This window comes from Anopheles merus, chromosome 3R (assembly GCF_017562075.2).
Source record: "Anopheles merus strain MAF chromosome 3R, AmerM5.1, whole genome shotgun sequence".
In the NCBI taxonomy this organism is placed as follows: Eukaryota; Metazoa; Arthropoda; class Insecta; order Diptera; family Culicidae; genus Anopheles; species Anopheles merus.
Window position 1 is genome coordinate 5,416,481 of NC_054084.1, and position 20,312 is coordinate 5,436,792.

Consider the following 20,312-nt stretch of genomic DNA (forward strand, 5'->3'; position numbering starts at 1 on the left):
ATGAGGTGAACAAGAAATTTGCATCTTTCGCTCGTTTGAGAGTGACCCCCGGCTCGTGTAACTCACGAGAAGCTGTGGCAGGTTCGTCGCCTGCCAGCGCTCGGCAAGTCTTTTCTGGCGCTGTCGGTGAGTCTGAGAGTGAGCGCTCAGAGTGTTTGGGTACCGTCTCGCGAGAGTACTACGCGTGTTTTTATCCCGCGTGCGTGCCAAACGGAAAGGGTGAGTTTTGAAGCAAAGATCGCGATGCTGAATGCGATCGTAACTTCTAGGTCCGTGATCGAGTCTGAGTGGCTGAGCACTCGGGCCACGTTTGGCGGGCACTCACGCGCCAAATTCCACCCGGATTCATCTGCTTCCTCCCCGCGAGCCAAACCGTCCCGAGTGAGAGAAAGATCGCACAAATCGGAGGCGACCGGGCACCCCGGACGCTAAGGAAATCCCCGCCGCCGGCACACACGGGCACACGGGCTATATATAAAGTGTTGATCTTGGCGACCCGCACTCATAGTTTAGGTGGTCGTTCACCAAAATCGTTCGTTTTAGCGACTCGCCTGGTTTCCGTCGAAGCCCGGGTCGAAGTGACAAGAAGCGTACCGTACCTGTAACCCAGACCACCCTTGCATGGACCGCAGCAGTGCACAGTGATTTTGGGAGTTTTTTTTTGTATGCGAAAAAATTGAAAAAAGTACAGACGAATTGAATCGACCAAGAACAACACAAGTGTGAAAACAGAAAACGGCTCGTGTTCCGTGCCGAGAGCTTCGGAAAGTGAAACGAAAGCGAAAGTGTTGATACGTTCTGTGCGTTGCAGCTGAACGGCGGCGAACAGTAGTGTGCAGTGAAGCTTGGAGTTTCGTGACAAGATTCTCGGTCTAGTTGGAGCGCTGTGAGAATATTTCAAAGTAAGCATCAAGTTGTTGAATAAATGGTGAACATGCTGTAGATTAAGGACAAGCTGGGATAATTCAACAGTGAAACAGTGAACATTTGATCAGTTGTGACATTATTGGACAAAACACGCTTAAAGTGGTTTTAATGTGGATCGGGTTATGCTTCACTTACCGCTCGTTTTCGACATCCATTTTAAAAGTATCCAGAAATTTCAGTTACACGCAGCAGGAGATCGGGAATCAATTGAAAAACTTAAACTGCCGTCAAGCGACGAACGTTGGCATCATCGCTATATCGTGTTTGTTGCGTCTGGAATTTGACAACAATTTGCGATTTTTTAGCAAGAAGTGAAATTTGATCAAGTGATACGATCTTTAGGCATGTTGTTGGCACTCAGTGGTGAACCATTTAATGGGTGTGATTTGGGAACTGCATTGTGTTTATTTTCGATAGCAAATAATAGCACTTATCGAGTTATCCATGAATGTGAGCGATATTAATCGACGCATTTAGTAACTTTTGCTGAGATTTTGGTGTATTCTGGTTGTGTTTAGATCAGTTTTGCATTTTTTCTTTCAATTGCTGTACATAAATTTGAAACTTTGAGGTGTTGAAAAAAATAATTATCATGTTGTTTAATTCAATTTTTATTGATTTCTAAAATTACACACTTGAATTGGAATGTATTACGAGCTTGTGAATGCAGCTCTTTGTATTCCCAACGCCGTTCAAACACTCCGACACCCTTTCAAGATTGCTCAACTCCTCCACAATCACCTTCGATTGATCGCTAACGCATTCGAGATACATGACACATCCGTTTGTGTCCGCCAAAAGATCGGACTAATTTTTGTGTGTGTGCTCCATAATCTTTGCATGAACCGACGACCGGGACCAAAGTGTACGGCCCGCCCCGTTCTCCCTCCGTGCCGATAAAACGATCCCATCGGACCGTATCTGTAACACTCAGCCATCTCACCTTACCACGCGGCAGGGACAAATCGCGACAGCCCGCGGGCAAGCGTGTCAACGGATTGCGAGTTAATCCGAAATTGATTAAACACTTTCAATTATCGTTGACTTTGATCTCTTTCTTTCACCATCCCCTTGCTTGCTCCCGGGCCGCTTGTCGGTAGGGAATCGCAACCTTCTCGCAAAGTTTGTGAAAGTATCCATTTCCTTACGTGTGTCTCCGTTCGGGTTATGAGTAGCCTGGTAGCCTGGCTGCTTCCCATCCCGAACGAGTTCGAGTGCAGCAGCGGAGGGGGGTTGGACACATAATATTAGAGTATCATTAATTACGCCACGATGAATATTATTTTGATTTTTTCCTTCTTTTGTTCGTCGCTTGCCTTTGGTCGAAAAATTCAAGTCTCCGCGCTTGCTGCGGCTTAAAATGCCACAGAGCAAACGGACGAAGGAATACGGCAAGAAGGCGAAAAAGACATGCGCCCCGAGGGCATGGTCAGGGTCTGTAATCGTGTCGGGATCGTTTTAGATCGAGCTGATGTTGTTATCCTCTTTCAAAGCGCTCGGCGCGGGTTTTTGTGCCGCCCGGTCGTGTTAACATTAAATAATGCAACTGTAATTGACACTTTATTCCTGTTTCCCCTCGGGCGGGTGGCGGTATCACACCACGAACGGGTGGCAAAAGTTCGAACCGTGTTTTTAACGACCATCATTAGCTGGCTATTAGTTTTCTAATATTCAGCTCCAGTTCACTTGATTCGACGTATTCGAGTAGGATGGTTGAAACAGGATCGCGAAGAAATTGGAAACGCCTGTTGTGTAAACGGTTAAATGGTATCGGGTGAGAGTATTATTTAATTGTTCTCGGTTAAATTTTGGACGCTGCTGTGGCTAGAAGAATTTGGCAGGCAAGAGTGGCCCAATCGAACCATGTTCAATTCACAGTTTTTGTGTCCGTACACGTATTTCTGTTCAGCTTTTATCGCTGAAGGCAACAGGAAAGGTCAAGCCCGCTCGACGATGAGTGATTTACTTGCCCGGTGGCACAGTCAGAAGCTCAATGCCAGCCGGAATTACTATTTTTCACTCAAGCGCCCAGCGCGACAAAGCCGCCTCTTGCGCTACAAGCCGCACGCAACGCTTATACATTGTCAATTCACATTGAACACAACATATGGGGTGAAGCCCAGAGAAGCAACAACAGCTTGAAAAAAAAGGCCGCAGCCAACCCTCTACTTTTCCCTCTATTGATCAATCGATGTTGATGGTGTGCAATCTTCTCCGTGTGTCAAAGAAATAGACGAAAAATTATGAAAACGTACATCGTGCCGATCGGGCCCAAAAACTGGACGGCCAACTTGTGCGTATGCGCAGCCTGCCCGAGCCCGGGCCCGGTGCGGTAAGGTCAAGTTGAAGCCGAAACGGCAGGCAAATGCGCAAGCCTTGCCGGCATCTCGATAGCGCTTAATCAATCGCTATTTTTGGAGGAAAGGCTCTATCGTGTCGGAACCGACGCCGCACATTACCCAATCCATCGACGCATCCTCTCTCGAGGACGCAGCGGACGGACAACAGGTTCGTTTTGAGGGAAAAATATGAGCATTTTTTTTTGTTCGTGTGATGCGCTGCTTGGTGTCCTCCCCTTTTTGCTTGGCTCTATTGAGCGCACGAGGGGTGGCTTTTATTTTCATTTTATAACATCTAAATTAATTCAGCCCCGGGAAGGGTCCGCGTGTGAGATTGCTAAACATCGTATATCCTACGCGAACTCTATTTTTCTTCATTACAAAAGGGGCTGTGCCACAAAGACAGCGATTGGGTGGCATTTAGAATGGACACTTGCTGGCGTGCCTTTAGTGCAGAGCTTGGTCCAGCTACGATTTGTTTCGGGGAAAAGGAAAGGAACTTACGATTAAAAAACAGACCCACGGCTAGTAAAACGCTTTCGCTTATGCAACGCCGTGGAACTGGTTTTAGCACTGTGCCATTTCTTTCTACTGAGGGTTTTCAATCCACTTCCTCGCGTCCTGGTTGGAGCTGAGGCTCGCTGTCTTCGGTACGCTCGAAGACTCCTCTTTATCCCGATTTTGGCTTGGATGCTTCGCCTTCCGATGTGACCCGTTTCGATTCGTGGCGGTTCACACTTTTCCCGTGCCCTAGGTCAGGGATGGGGATGGGGTAATCGTAGCAAGGGTCGCCTTTGTCTACAGCTCTTCTTCGCGTCGGGTTGCATAAGAGCATTGCTCGGGCAAGCACGTTGACAATGTAACAACAATCGTTAATATTTGTTTCTTACTACCCAATTCACACCATTCCGAAATCGATGTAGGTCTAAATTTGACTAGAAGATTACTGGTTTGGGGACTGATCAACAACTCTGGCGGTGATGCTTTCCTTCCTGCCGCCGGATCACGATGCCACAGACAGTGGGCTTTAGGGGATGTTTGTGGCGCACTGGTGGTGTGTGATTGAAAATTATCGCGACTTTACTAATTGGTCGGTGACACAATAAACCTCAAAAGAGAGAGTTGCGATGAGTTGATTGATGGTATTAAATTGCATTTAGCACATGGCACTAGAGCGTTGCAAAGGGAATAAGCCAACCGTTTCAAGACAAAAGAAGGAAGAAATAAAACACGGAAACTGTATGATGAAGCCAATAAAATAAAATAAATGGATTCTCATCAAGCTTTCAGGCTAATCGTGCGTGTTTTAGGCACCAGAACGTTTCCTTGAATTGAGGTAATTTGAAGCTATTAAGCAAAGCTGGACTCACTTCCCCGGGTGATGTCAATTTCGGTGCTGACCTCACGATTCTGATTCTTCGACCATTTTAATTCCCAACCAAGCAGAGACATTGTATACAAAAAATAATAGATCCACATCCGCAGAACGAATCAAACGTTTTGCTCTTTGAACCGCCTCGTTGCTCTCAACCAAACAGCTGATCAGCGCATTCTCATCGAGCTAATCATCCGTTGCCCGTTAGCAGCTGTGAGATGCTTGAAGCACTCTAGCCTTGGCAATTGTGGCGATAGGCAAGGTAGTTTACGGCTACCAGATAACCATCGGCGGTGGGCGCGTAGAGAGATCTCCCCCTTCAGGACGGGTTCAATCTAGCAATGCGCTGTTCCGTACAGTTTATCATCATCGAGCATCGAGGAAGCCGCCAGCAATCTCGAGACTCCCGACTTTGATTTATACGGCCGAGGGTGATTTGTTTGCTCAAAAGGGTTTACTCTTTGGCCACAGCTCCATCTTTGGGGACAAAGCTTTTTATTCTTTCAAGTGGCAGATGCGCACCGCGATAAAAACGATACTCCGTACGGCTGCGATGCACCGAACTGTGGAGGCGACAAACGATCGTACGTTAAAAAAACGCCCCTTTTAGAGCGCATAATTATTTGATAGCCTTTGTCGAACAAAAGCGGGAATATATTTTTTAATGTTCCACGGTTTCAAATTACCCACCGAAATAGCTGGGCAGCATAATATAGCACCTATGGCGGACGGATTGACAGGCGCACAGCGGACGCTTTGGAGGCGTGTACAAGGTCTTTACTTCCGCCGTGTTGAAACGAGAAAACCCTTTCGGTGACGATACCGGTCCCTGTAGGGCAATCGGTTGTCGGCCGTTTCCGTGGCTTAAGGTCAAGCGGAGCGGTGCGTACACGAAGCTGCTCATCCACACGCGCGCTCCCTTCCGGAGAGGATGAGCCAGCCAGCGTGATCGCGCCGCATCCATAAGGTCGCAGCAGCACGAACGTGTGTGTGTGTGATTTTGCTGCTTAATGTTAACTTAATTTTATTCGTGCACCCTGGTGGCAACAGTAAATGTTTTTTCGATCCTTCGCGATCGGGAAAGAAGGTGAAAAAACGCACGTTAAAAAGAAGCTAGCCGGGCCAAAACATGCTCCGCAGGCTTGAGTGAGCGCGCGCACGCACGTAAATAATGTGAATTTAAAAAGCGTAGAGGTTGTAGTAGAAGCATAAAATAACAAGCGAAGAACAACAGCACAACAAAACAGCACACCGATCGCGGCGATCAAGAAACAAGTTGAGAAGATGATCATCTTCACGCATCTACCCCATCACCTACCACCGAGGTGCCGGGGGAAAGAGGCCGCTGACGAAGTTCAAGGTTGGCAAGTTAATATAGTGGAATTTTTGGTTTTCTCCTCTGTTCCAACCCTCCTCGCACATGGACCTACAGCCCGTTTTGATAAAGGTGAAAACGATCATCTAAGATCTAAGCAGCTAGAAAATGGTAAATTAAACAAAGAGGAGCGCAGATCCGCTGTTGGGAGGCTGTTGGGAAATTTCCCGTCTCCGGATGCGACTTTCGCAACATCCACTAACTCGTGCGTACAAACAACGGTGGTCTAATGAAGCTGTCGCTCGCGATCTCGGCTTGATGCACGAATTATTAGCATATCGAGCGATTAGGACCGCAACTGTTGCAACCATTCCTCCGCATGAGGGCTGCTGCTACCGGTGCTGCAAACAAAAGGCTTTTGACACATTCACAACCATTCACCCGAAAGGGCCAAGCGAGCGTGAAGATTATCCGTGAGATAATCTCGTCGAGACAAAGGCCTTCGGCCCTCGAGGAAAGGGGCAGGCTGCCGCTAAACGTGGACCAAGTGGTTGGGTTAAAAATCGATTAGCGCCGATTTGCTGGCAAAGATGGAACAGGTCTCGCTGGCCCCTCGGGCGTGTGGAGCGCTGGCTGCTGCAAGAACTCCTTCTGCAAGCACTGCCGTTGTCTTCTGGTGGTCACTGCTAATCAAAAACGCCAAAACAACTTTACATTTTCCGTTCCCCACGGCTCGGTCGGACGCGTGCATTAAAGCGGTTTTGGTGAGAACGTTTTTGTTATTCTTTCTTCTTCTTCTTGTGCAAGCTGGAAGGGAGATGTGGGCGATGGTCTAGCAACACTGTGTGCTATTGTGTGCACGACATTATGAGATGCGCACATACACAAAGTCACACACACACACGCTCGTTGCGTAAACGAAGCCGCTCACCCGTTCAAAGTTCGATGCGGAATTGGTAAAGGGTTCGTCGCTTGCTTCTCACGAGTCTTTCGAATAGAACTACCAATGTAGCGGCAGTAGAAGAATGTCGTTGGCTTGGCGTGTGTTAATGAGGGAGTTTCGTGCCGTTTTTCTGCATCTTCAGCAAGATGTCTTTGTTTGGGTGACTCGTGTCGTGCAGCGTTTAATCGTCATATTCTCTATCTCTCTCTCTCTTTCTCACCCTAGATGAACCATCGAACGAGGGCCCTGGTGGGGCTGCTGTGCATAGCGGGGCTGGCGACGGGCCAGCTGAACCAAAGCTACCGTCCGGAGTTCTTCTCGCCCGGTCAAGGCTTCCAGTCGGTGTCGGCGCAGATCTCAAGCAGTAATGTTCAGCAGTTTAAGCGACAGGCTCCAGGCGGTGGCGGTCCGGGGGGTGCCGATGTCATCCCGCATGATCAGAAGAAGCAAACCACCTTCTGGTGGGTGGCACCGGACACCCCGTTCAAGGCTACTAAAATCGGTGGTGGTGTCCAGGAGCCGCCCAGTGCCGATGGTGACGATGGTGGTGCGGCCGGTGGTGCTGCTGCTGCTGGCGCGGCAGGAGCGGGTGCAGCAGGAGCGGGTGCGGCAGGTGTGGCCGGTGGACAGACCGTATCCCAGAGCGCTTTCCAAGCTTCGGCCGCGCGCACCGCGTCCGGCCAGGCTGGGCAAGCGTTTGGAGCGGGCGGAACCACAACTTCCATCCAGTCGGCGACGGCTTCCCGCACGATCGGCACACAGACGCAAGGGTTCCAGGGGGCCGGTGTGGCAGCGGGCGGGGCGGCCGGTACGATCGGTGGCACACGGACGAGCATCAGCCAGAGCTCGTCCAGCCGCACGTTCGGCACGCAGGGAGCCGTGGCCCAGCCAGCCGTCATTGCCGGCTCTTCGCGAACCAGTTCGACCACCTCGAACACTCAGGTCAACACGGGCACGGTACAGCCGGGCGTTGGTGCCGGCGGTCTGCGCACGTCCACGATCATCCGCCAGTCGAAAACGCAAACCACGACGGGTGTTGCGCCCGTTCCGCCGCCACCACCCACCACCTCCATCCAGAGCACGACGACCGGCGTGCGGACGGACACCATCACCTCGAACGTTAACCGGCCGGTGCCTCCCACCACCGTCGGCATTACTAAACAGACTAACGTAGATACGCAGCGTACCAATACTATCCAAACTAACCTCTATCCGGGGCAGCCGGGGCAGCCGGGCAGTACTTCCACCTCGTCGGTCGTCGGGACCGCTACCAGGACGACCGGATTAACACCAAGTAACCCTCTTTGCTTTCCCTTTTCTATCTTTCCGCTAACTCCGATTTCAGTTTTCAGCCATAACAAGCGGGGGGAGTTGGGGATGGCAGGACCCTCTCGAAAGAGACCCCCTCTCCCAAAGCAAGTCAGTAGCGTTTTGGGCAGGATTAATCGATAAGGAAGTAGTTTTGCATGCCTGTAGATTAGACAACTGTTTGATGTCTCAATTTCTTCGTTTTGTTTCGTCTCTATCCGCTTTTGTTTTATTAGTAGTTGTTGTGAGTTTGTTTGTTGCATGCGTTTTGGTAACAAGATTTGTAAAGATTTCAAGCATGGTAGTAATACTGGAGATAGCAAAATACTGACAACAACAGCCCGTGTAAACACGCGTAAACTAATGCTCCCAATTTGTCGCACGGCGCAGATAACTACGGCGGCACGACAGTGACGAAGACGCAGGAGCGTACCGACGGTGGCATCACGAGCAAGGTTATCACCACCGGCACGATTACGCGCCCGTACTTCAAGCAAACGACGCTCACGTCCGACGGCTACAACTACCCGGTGCCGGAAACGATTCCGTGCTACGAGCCGACCAAGATCTGCGCCCCGAACCAGTACTGTAACGATGGATTCGTCGACGAGTCGCAGCTGAACCTGTTCAACACGAACAATCAGGTAGGAACAATAGTTTACCTAAACTCCAAAGCGAAGACATCCTTGTAGGTTGGAAGAATGTGGAAGGATGTCATTAATAACAAGGCATCAAAGCAGTGACTGTGAGGTGATTGGAATCAGAACTCGAGCTGAGAGCTGAAGAAGCTCGAGCGTGGCATTCGGTGTACTCCAATCGAAATGGTAATTGGAGGGAATTATTCAACTGACGTGCTCACGACACGCACACCTTGAGAAAGGCGCACGAATAATAGGTTACACACCGCGCGATAGTGTCAGTTGCTGTAAATGATTGATGAAGTACGCTTAATCGCTTGGCCGTGCGTGAGGAATTCCACTCTGCACTCGTATTACTGTTTTGAGTGGTATTGACATTTGACGGGGTGGCATGGGGTAGTTCCATCGTCAGAGTGACTGATCGCACGGAGAAGATGTCACCTGGGGGTTCCGTTGGGTGTACTAATAAACCCACCATAACTCCCCGACTTGTGTGTTAGTAGGCCAATGGATTACGTTGGTGTCGTCGTGCTGGCCATGATCGGTCGCTCTACTCGTCCGTTCACTGGCGCCCCTTCCGGGTGATGAATCGTCGATTAAACTTTCACTTTTAATGCACTGCTCGAGGGATGCTTCATCTTGGAGTTGTTCGACAAGCAATGTAGTACCAAGTGACACAAATTGAGCAGTTTGTGTCGCTGTTAATGCGCTGTAAAGCTATTCACCGTCACTCATTGAATTGTGATCATTAGCCTGCTTCTTTGCCTTTTTTTTCGTTACCCAGCTGCTCATTGAAATGTCACCACCGCACGCCATCTTGCCTAGAACGGTGAGGGCGTGACATTTGTACCGCATGCCGGCACTTTGTAGCTCAATGCGCAACATTTTAATCCACGAAACGAAACTTCAAAAGACGCGTTGCGGTTTTGCTTATCGGCAAAGCCTGGGCGGTGAATGATTAATAATTTCATAATTGACATCGCTTCAAAACCGTCGATCGGCGATCGATCTGCTCGGGCCAGGGTGGCGGATGACCTACTTTTTTGGGGAACGTTCCGAAACTTCGGAATCTACCAGTCGGCACAAATCGAAGCAGGCGACCATTATTGATAGGATATCATCTAAATTGTCGTTGCCGGCATGATATAACATATAACGCCTCGTGCGTTACATCTGGGGGATCATAGAAGACACAGTGCGGGACACAGATACTCACACAACATCGAATGTCTCATCCCCCTACGGCAAAGCACCGAATCAAGTGACATATCAATAAAGCGCGGAATGCGCGAAATGTGACACGCCGTCAGCGGACGCGTTTTTGGGGGCCTCTGTCTGCCCGTTTTCCGCTGTCTGTCGCATCTAAAATTAACGGCCCAATCCGCGCATGCCTACGTAGTCCGTAGTCGGTGTTGCCTTTTTGGTGAAGCTCCCTGTACCGGTGCGTTGGTGCTTCGTTTTTTTTTGGCGGCTGCTCCTGTTGTCGGGTTGTTGTGGTTTTGGAATGTTGTCTTCTGAGCTTTTTTTTTTTTGCTTGGTTTTACCTCGTGTTACCGAACCCGCGCGAGGTTTGTCCAGCTGATGCGTCTACCAAGTTGAGAGGAGCAAAACAGCCGATACAAACAGCCGTACGGTGGAAGCAACGCCAAAGTAGTTCACGCAATCCGGGACGGCGTCGTTTCTGTCAGATAAATTGGTTTTCGCACGACGTGCGCACGTGCTCCGAGTGAGCTTTGGGTTTTGTTATTTCGTTCGCTGAAAAGAAAATGGCCATTGAATGTGACAGATGAATGTGTGCAATTGGAGATTTCGTGTACCTGTTTTATGGGTACAGTTGTTGGTCACGTTTCCCGTTTTCGGCCTCTTTTATCGAGCGACAGTTGCGCGATGGTAATTTGTTACCAATTTCGTGGCACATGTCCGGCACACGAGGAGTGCTGCTTGCGGATGCAAACGGTTCCGAGGCACAGGACGCTCCCAAAATAGAGGAAAACTGTAAGTTAACAGTTCTCCGCTAGAGCTAACAACTGTTTGCGGCAATAAAACTCTAGACGCCACACTCATTGCGGAATCCATACGAAAGTAGCTTCGATCTCACATATCTTGTACCTCCAATCAAGCGATCGTCGTGTCAGCACACCGCTACATTGCGATCACAATTTGCATCCTTATTGCATAATGCGCAACCGGCGTCCGCCGTACAATTTGTCATTCAAATGAAGCAACCTTGCCATTTCGTGTCCACGGGTGCATCCCACCAGGAGCGAGCTTGCGAGGTGAATTATTGCTGGCGAAACAGTAGCCACCAGGGCCGAGAACCGACTCGGACTCCTCGATGGCACCCCGGGCGCAGCAAGCGCTGCCAATGCGCAACGGAACGGTAATTAAAATGGAATCATCGAGCGATAAATTTGCGAAAGATGCACATTCCACTGGAAAGGGGGAGAGGCAAGCGGGGCGCAAGCACGGCAGACGGCTTCGAACATCTTCGAACAGGCCCCTGTCGTTTGCGCTGTCATTGAAGGATAGTTTACGCGTGCGTGCCATCGTCGTGATGGGGGGAAGTGCCTGCAGGAGGGGCCTGCTGGGAATTAATCTAACACCGGTGCAACACACCACCTTCACTGCGTGCCAGGTCAGTCACTGTGTGTGTGTGTGTGTGTGTGTGTGTGTGTGTGTGTGTGTGTGTGTGTGTGTGTGTGTGTGTGTGTGTGTGTGTGTGTGTGTGTGTGTGTGTGTGTGTGTGTGTGTGTGTGTGTGTGTGTGTGTGATCGTAGAGGAAGCGTTAATGGCGCCAAAGCGCAACAAACACCGCTAGAACGCGCAAAGGTTAAACATGGGTGCCATTTAAATCGCTTTTAAATCATCCATCGCTCAGCGAGCTGATTAAAGCGGATCGTCCCCACGCTGACAGGCGCTGCAATTGCACACGCAGGACATTGCACCTGTCGCACGCCGAGATTGAAAGCTTAGTTTTTTTCGCTTCTGGTACCGGTTGCCTGTAGCATGTTTTGGATAATTTTACCAACCACTGCAATCGCTGTTGGTAACGACGAGAAGCTTCCGAAGAAGCGTGCGCACCGCCTGCTAACGAACCATTCAATTGCGGGTTCGTCGTCTTTGGCTCACCAGTCACCGCGGTGCGTCGTGGGCCAAACGGTGCTTTATCAGATGGTGTATTCGTTAAAAACGACCGATTGTATCGTAGACATGCATTTTTGCATGCTGTTTGCAACACGATGCGATGCATAAGGGCCGCGATAGCGATGGCAGCAAAAGACGCAAGCGTAAACAAACCACCGCAACACGATCGTGTGAAGTGTTGGCCTGTTGGGTTGGGTGCTGTGGGAGAAATGTTATTCGCATCGTTCGAATGGTTTGGCGCCCGAATGGTACGGAGCTGGCGGAAAGGTACGCAGGCGTAGAATTTTTGGGCTCCGATTCGGTGTGACCTTCTACGCCGGCGTTGGCAATGGATATTAATGATGTTTTCGCATGCTTGCCCCGTTGCATCAAATGTGTGTGCGCTGCTGGGTGGTGCTGAAACGCAACCCTCCCCACACACACACACACATACATACAGACAAGCGCGCACGTGTAAGGTGAGGAAGTAGATTAACATTTTAACGAGATAATGAGTAGATTATCTTCGTGTTTCTTTATGTTGCGATTTATCACCCAGCCGGCTGTGGGCTGGTGAATGCTTGGGAGGGAAATGCTGGGTGTGGTGCAGGAAATGTTTACACTTCACAGTCACGAAAACGGGGAAGAAAATTAATGTCTGGGAAGGTTCGGAGCCTTGGGAAAACCTTTCCATGTTCCGAATATTTCGCCATCAACCTCAAAACGGGTTGTGATGGATTTTTGGAAGGCAATTTTGGGGTTGTCTGAAACTGATGTCACCTCAATAAATACGGCTCACTTCCTGCTCTCGAAAACGGTGGATTAAAAAACACACACACAACCTTCATCTGTTGATCGATGTCAACAAATTACGGCTCGCTTGGCATTGATACGACAATCGGTACCGTTCGATTAGTCATCCTTCCACGAGGGGTGCGTCTTGAGAACGTTTGGCAAATCTCAAACCACACGCAGCTGCCAGGAGTCTGTGAGTGTGTTCGTGCACACCTGTTTGTTTGCACGAGCGTCTGCTCAAAAGAATTCTCCCATGCATAAATATTCATTGATTTGTGGTGTTTTTTTGTGCTCGGTTGTTCGCGTTAAGCGACACGGCATTAGTCAAACACTATTATTTACATCATTCGGGGGGGAATGCGTGAGTAGCACGCGCACATCACACTCCACAGTTGCCAGGCTAGAACGTATTCAATTGCTGAAAGGAATTTACGTAGACTCTACACTTTATGTCACTTCTTTATGAAATAACTCATATGGTTTTTTGCTGTCCCATCTTCCACAGAACTGCAACTCGGCCACGGAACAGTGCTGTAAGATTCGGCAGACGCCAGCCACGCGCTGCCCGGACGACAGCTACGTCTGCGTATCGCCCAGCTTATGCAACAACGGCCTGCTGAACTTCGATGCACAGAATGCCATCTCCACGAGACAACCGGTAAGTCGACGCCGGGGCTCACAGTTCTCCACCGCAAACAAATGCCGTTCGCCGTCTGGTGCAAGGAAAGGTTCACTTTCCCGAGCCCGAGCCCCCATTCCAATGGGGAACGAACATTCGACAACAGATATACCTCATGTTATCCAATAGCCTGCCAGCATGTCTTCCTGTCTTATTTAATGGTTGGCTTTCGTTTTTTTGCGAGGACTGCCTTCGAACGTCCCCAGACGGCCTTGCCGTTCGCCCGGTGACTTTTCACCTCCCGCCACAAGGGCTTCCGCCGGTGGAGCCCAACAAAAGTGAAGACTAAATGGAGGGATCTCAGGGGTCTCGCCCGAAAAAGCAACCAAAGAGTCAAACAATCGCTCTCCTTCCTTTTTGCGCTGGATGTTTTTTTACGAAACTTCAGCTGTTTTCTTTCTGGCGCCGGAGTCTTGTTACACTTTTCTCTAGGGGGGTATGAAACGAAAACCTGGTAAAGTGTGTCCTCTCCTGTAGGTCACTTCCAATCGATCGCTAGAGGAGTGGGAGCACCGTTTTTTGGTATGTTTCGATCCCTCTATCATCACTCTTGTCTGGTTGCCACGGGCAACGGCACGAAAGGGGAGTGTGAGTGGTGTGAAATGTTTTATGTATATTTGCTTTCATTTTTTTCTTCGACTCCCTCTCTCTCTCTCTCTCTCTCACTCGCTCACTTGACGATTGGCGATCAAGTAGCATATCACTCGACATCCTGTGCGAACGTGATCGAGAGAAAGTGAGGAGCCGAAAACAAAACAACAAAAAAGTCCACCGGCCTGCAGGAGCGGAGAACACGAGGACGTTGGCGACGCCTACGATATAATTGCGATCGACCCATTGGTCGATTGCGTAATAGGGGGTCTCGCTTGAGACCTTTCCTTTCCACACTGCCAGTCTGCATCCTTTTATTCGACGTTCCTGCAATGAGGTGACCTACGAGCGTGAGCGAGCAGGACTCGTAGCCAACATTAACCGGGGGTTTCGCCACTGTCAAGTCGCGCGGAGATATCGACGCGGTGATAGGGAACTAATAAACGAAGAAGCATGAAGCCGGAAAGGAGTCGGCCGAAAAGGAAGCGAAAACAGCGCAAACCGCACCGCAAGCGGCAAGGATTCGCCCGGCCGTACGGCAGCGTTTGTCTTGTTTATGCCACTGGCGTAACGTTAATTTATCCCCGCAAGGATGGAGCCGCGATGAGACGCTGACGACGGAGGTCCTCCCGGAGTTACGTAAAGTCCTGACACGTTTGTGGTCGCTTGTTGTTTTTCGTTATTTTTTTTTTATTTGCCTTCGAGCGGGACGACGACTTCGCTTCGGTCACTCACCCACTCACCCAACAAACAAGAGCGTCCGGATAGTTTTCCCTGTGTGCGGGTTAACCGGTAGCTGTGGATCGGCGTCATCGGCCACTTCCAGCGAGCATCGGCTCCAACCGGCCTAACCGCACCACCACCACCACCGCTGCCGCCGATGACGTCAAAGGTATTCCTGAGCGATGGCGTAATCGAGCTGAGCACGCGTGCGCTTTCGCGTGGTTGTTGTTGTTTTTTTTTTGGGGAGGGAAGTAGCACGCGAATACCATCACACCCGTTGGGGTTGGTGAATGAAGAAGACAAGGGAAGGTGGCTGCGAAACGCACACCAAACCTAACGCCAAATCGCCAACCCCGAACGTGCGGAGCGCGACAAGACGATGATGAGATGTCGGCTGACGATGATGCCGCCGTTCCGATGGTAATGTTGTCTTAACCTTGACTTTCGGCGTGGTGTGTTAGTGTGTAGAAGAGTGTCGTCCCGCGGCCCGCCGGAGCTCCCGCATCCCTCAAGCGGGAGTAAGGTTTCGTTTCGTTTCTGTGGGCGAACTGAAGGGATTATTAGTACATAGACTGTGCAGGTGTACTTCCTACTCCCACATTGCGTGATGCGTGGTGTGGTGGGAAGAGCAATCTGAGTGCAAATCGAGTGAACTTCCTCTAGGCGTTAATTGCTGGAAGCAATCACAGGGAAGGTGTGCAACTGCTGTGTTGACTTTCAAAAATGCCAAGGTACGCGCTGTGTCGAGTTTGTCGAGCTTGCTGGAGGCATGGAAAAAGTAAGCACCGAGCTTCAGGCTGGTACTACATTAACGGTGTCTTTTTTTGGGCATCATAATCTCTATTGCGAAAATAGCAAGGTTGTCGCTGTTTGGCCGAGAATTCGGAGGTTACGGTTGAGATTATTTTTTGGTCCAAACAAACACAACAAGCTACTCAAAGCTTGGAGGAGACATTTACACCAACATCATTAGTGGTTAAAGACTTATGGCGGTTTTTCCCATCCAGTAAACAACCCGCGGGTTCGATAATGACCGATCGATAAAGCTGACGATCGATCGATACGCGAGTGCGTGTGTTAACGTTCCCGCGTTTCAGTGTCAAAGGTGACAACTGTGGTGAGGAAAGTGTTGTGTTTTGGTGGTGTTTTATTTTTATTTTTCGAAGACGGTTCGATTTGAAGGTTAGATTGACTTTATGCTTTTGCCGCCACAGCTAGTTTAGCCGGCGCTGTTTAGCCTGTTGAAGGTGATTATGGTCTCTTAATAGGTGATTATTGGCTCGTGCGTTTGGGCACGAAACCTACACAAGCAAGTGAGTGGCACCGTTTGAGAAGTGGACTTCATTTACTACCACTTTTACGGCATGAAATAAGAGAAATGTTGTATCGATGGCATGTAGAATTATGCAACTGCAAAAGCTACTTCTACCCAACACGCTGCGGTCAGTCTCGAAGCGTAAGCATTCAATATATTCACCGAAAATGAGAAACTTTAACCACACACAGCCGCATGTAGTCCGCAAATCAAGCGCAACGGGAGCAAGGAAAGCCCACCGAGAAAAGAAGAACATACAAAAGGGGGTCGATCAAAACCGCAAAACAACTAAAAGGCACAGCCCAGTTATTCGCAGAAATTAAATCGTCAATTCATATCCTTCCTTCGATCGAGATCTTGTTTTTGCTGTTTATGCTCCTCCGGTGCAAGTTTCTCGCTCACGGGGGAGGAACCGTGGTGTTTTACTTTATCGATCGTAGCGCTTTCGAAACGGATCGATTGGCTTTTGGAAGTTGCTGTGAAGGGGTGGGGAGAGAGTACCACCAGTACGCCCAGCATATTATTCCACTTCATTAAGTTGTAATTGATGAAAATTAAGCAAAAAGCGTCTCGCAACGCAATGCAACGCAGCACCATGAAGTTCGGGCAGGCAAAGGCGCGCATTTCGGTGGCGAGGAAATGGTGCAATGAGTGCATGTTTCGCTCGTTTTGCTTTTACCGTGCCGGAGATGATGTGGGCTTAATGACAACTATTAAGCGTTATTTGGTTGCCGCTGGCGGGAGGATGAAGTTGATTGAACGATTCGATGCACGGGTGCACTCGAGGTGGTAGCCAGATTAATTTGATTTATTTCCTGCAATAAGGTTAAGTGCGATTTCTTTTCGGTCGAAAAATTGAAGCTTTTGCTTTTTGTACTGGCTAAGTAATTGTTTGTAGATTTTCGTTACGGATAGTAGAGCTTGCGGCGCAATCAAGCAACATTGTGAAGAGGCTCAAGTTCAAGATCGTTGCGAATCACTTTCAGTTTCAACACTTTCGCTACTTTCGTGGCGGCGAAGCAAGCAGTTCCAAGGTTTCGCTCGTATGTATGTGTGTGTGTGTGTGTGCCTCGTCTGTTTCTCCTGTTACGCCACCAGTGTGACCCCTTTCTGCAAAAGGTTAGATTTGCTCGGCAGTTTTTTGTTAGTTGCAATTTTGCAACCGAAGGACACTTGCGGTGACCGGGTTGTCGATTCCATCAGCAGAAAGTAACGGTACATCCAATCATCATGCAGATTCAGTAGTTCGATTGGTGATGATTTCATCGTGGAGTGCCCCGCAGTGGCCCGCGGAAAGCCACCCCGGGCCTTTTGTTGCCGGTGCCGTGACCAGGATGACCCGCTGAAAGGGTGTGGATTGTGATTTGCAGCATCGGTTGCAACCCGCGGGCTGCCCAATCCGACCCCGGGGGGAGGGTCTCTCCAGCACGCCAAAGAGAAAGATGAAAACGGAACGCAATGCTTCTTCTTTCTCCGCTTCTTTCGCACACACGGTGCACGTTCGATTTCAACTTAGAAACCCAGTGCGAGCGCAATAAAAACGAAGCGAAAAGTCACACTGACCAAGAAACGGTTGACTCGTTTTGCATGTTTGGATTGGCATTTCATTATGCACCTCTCTCTCTCTCTGTCTCTCGCTGTGTGAGTGTGTAAATGTGTTACTTTATACTCTCCCCCTGGCTACGCCACATGCCCTGGGGTTCAGGTGGCCCAACACTCTGGGGGGAAAAGAAGCCAGGTCAACAGTTCCTCGGGTGAAGACGAGCCCGCGGTCTGATGATGATCGGTCGGTCTGAAGAGAATCGATCGAACCGGCGGTGATGCAGTTTTGCAGACGGAATGATCGCCACGGTGCACGGCGGCATCATATTGCACAATAAGCGCAAAAGGCGAAGGAACGACCACGAGCGCGTAAACACGTACTCAGGGCCGAGGTGCTCGTACCGGTGCGGTGACAGTGCAACCCAAGTGCTGTCGCCGTCCGTTAATCCCGCTGCATGTTGCGATTGCAGCAACTTCGATCGGTTGCTTCGGTTGCTTTTCTTCTTTTATTAGGATTACTGGAGAGTGCGCGAGAGTGCGCGCGTACATACCAGTGACAGAGGTCAGGACAGTCGTAGGGTAAATGATTTGCATCTTCCCAGCGATCGACGGCCCGCTGGACTGGTCGATGCGCGGGTGGACCGCTAAGATGGGCGCAAAATTAGGTTTACGGCCGTGCGGTTGAAATGGTTGCGCAATTCATTTGTCTAAATGTCAGAGTTAATTTCTTTGACAGGTCTCGCTGGGTATGTGTAGGTGTAGTAGGTGCAACCGTTATTCGACGTCACATTTCGCCTGATGTGTGACTTTGTCGGCCTTTCCAAGACGTTATCAACAATTGCTTTCATGAAGCTCAGAGTGCCAGCCGACTGGAAGATTGTTTCCAGCAACGAGATTAACGATCAAAAAGACCGACCTAGCCCGAGGGAAGGCAGTCCGCTATGTCCGCATTTCGATTGCATTTTTCAACAATTGCTCCGAATCACGCTAATGATTGTACAGCACGATGCACACTTCTCCCGCCAAACGTGAACCTCACACCTCATTCGAATGTGCATCGCGAATGAATCTCGGCACACGAGTAGAATCATTTGAACCCGGATCCGACTGTCCGATCTGGCGGGGTTCAACCGGGATGCACCCAGCAGGGGGTGTTGAGCGATGGAATTACGCGAAATTGTTGAGAATCCGCGGAGGCAGGAAACTCGATTGCAATCACTGCTGGAAGCTCGCACGGCCACTGAACACAGCACGATGCTGTTGCTCAAATCATTAGACCAAAGCCAAGGGGAGTGAGAACGGAACTGACAGACGTCATTCGCTGCTTGCCCCGGGGCAATGCGATTATGATGATCTTCCTGTCATAAATAGCCACCGAAAACGGTCGCGCGTTCTGGATTGTTAACTGTGCCCGTTAGAGAGCGGCAGTGAAGTCAACAATTAGTCACTTGACAATCAGGTTAGCCAAACTCGTGTTGTGTGTTTGTGGGTTTATGATCTTGCCAAAGCAAAGAAGCGGACCCACTACCCACTCGGTAGCTACTTGACCGTATACAATGGACGTTCTCGGATCCGGGTTCGTCGCTTGCAATGGAATTGAAATCTTTCGCACCGATACACTTGTTTATGGCTCTTTGTTTTTGGCGCGACGATGCCGAACGTTGACAAATCTTTGAACTGTTACGTAACGTGTCGCTTTAAAAATCATTATAAAAAGGTGTATTATATTGCACACTCGAAACCGTTTCCCATGCGCTGTAACGCTTTATCCTCCCCTGTTGCGCTATAAGGTTCGACGCTTTATCCTCGGATTAGCCACATCGCATTTGCTAGCCTGCTGCCGACCGGGGACGCGAATCGAGAAAGCGAACGCGTGATCAAATTATGCAAATGATGACCAGGGACTAATTATAACCGATTGCCGGGTTGGTTTCGCGATCGATCAGAGATTGGTGAAATAAGCTGCACCTTTTGTTGTTGTTTTGCGCTCCGTTCACACCATCCTGCGTTTGTGTGTCATTTACGGCTTGCTGACCGAATTCCAAAACTGATTACGACTTTATTGCTCTCCTCCTGTTAAGGTAGGTTTTTGTGTTGCTTTTCTCTAGGAGCGATAGGAACCATTTTTGAACGACAAACGTACGCACGGGTTCAAATTGCTCGAAATGTTGTTGTTTTTTTTTGCGAGCTTATTGTTCGATGTTCGTTGGCGGGTGGCGTTCGTTTCACAGGTCATGATCACGTTGCATAATGAAACCAGCGATCGACGGTGCCATTAATCAAGATTCCCATCATATACAATCGACAGGCGGGAAGGGTAGTGAAACGCTGCAGTGAAGCTGCATGTGCGTCTGTAAATGCATCATTCTTCACTGATTGATAAGCAATGAGCCTTACGCACTGCGTAAACGCATGCAAAGGGAATGCAATTATAAATCAATTGCTCCACGCATTTTGTTCTCGAACAAGCAAACATAAAAATAGTTATTTGGATAAATAATGCACTTTTGTATCTTTTCCGGCATTGAAATCTAAGGTTTTTATAGAACATACAAATTGTTTCTTTGTAAGGTTTACAGGAAAGCTTACGTGTTTTCCCTCCTTCAATTGATTCTTAAACATCATCAATGATCACACCAAACCCATTAACCTCGCAGCCTGCAAATTAATGCCTGCTAAGCCATCCCTAAAGGATGCAA

At 49.4% G+C, this 20,312-nt stretch overlaps 1 protein-coding gene across 1 annotated transcript in view; it reads left to right on the plus strand.

The window, feature by feature from the left end:
* Positions 1 to 483: 483 nt before the first annotated feature.
* LOC121595817 (inactive serine protease scarface) overlaps positions 484 to 20,312 on the plus strand; it is a 32,307-nt gene continuing 12,478 nt past the window's right edge. The window contains exons 1-4 of the mRNA XM_041920062.1: positions 484 to 902; positions 7,125 to 7,263; positions 8,598 to 8,851; positions 13,269 to 13,421. Of these exons, the coding sequence (XP_041775996.1) occupies positions 7,125 to 7,263; positions 8,598 to 8,851; positions 13,269 to 13,421 (546 nt within the window). The 5' untranslated portion in view covers positions 484 to 902. The remainder of the gene's footprint in view (positions 903 to 7,124; positions 7,264 to 8,597; positions 8,852 to 13,268; positions 13,422 to 20,312) is intronic.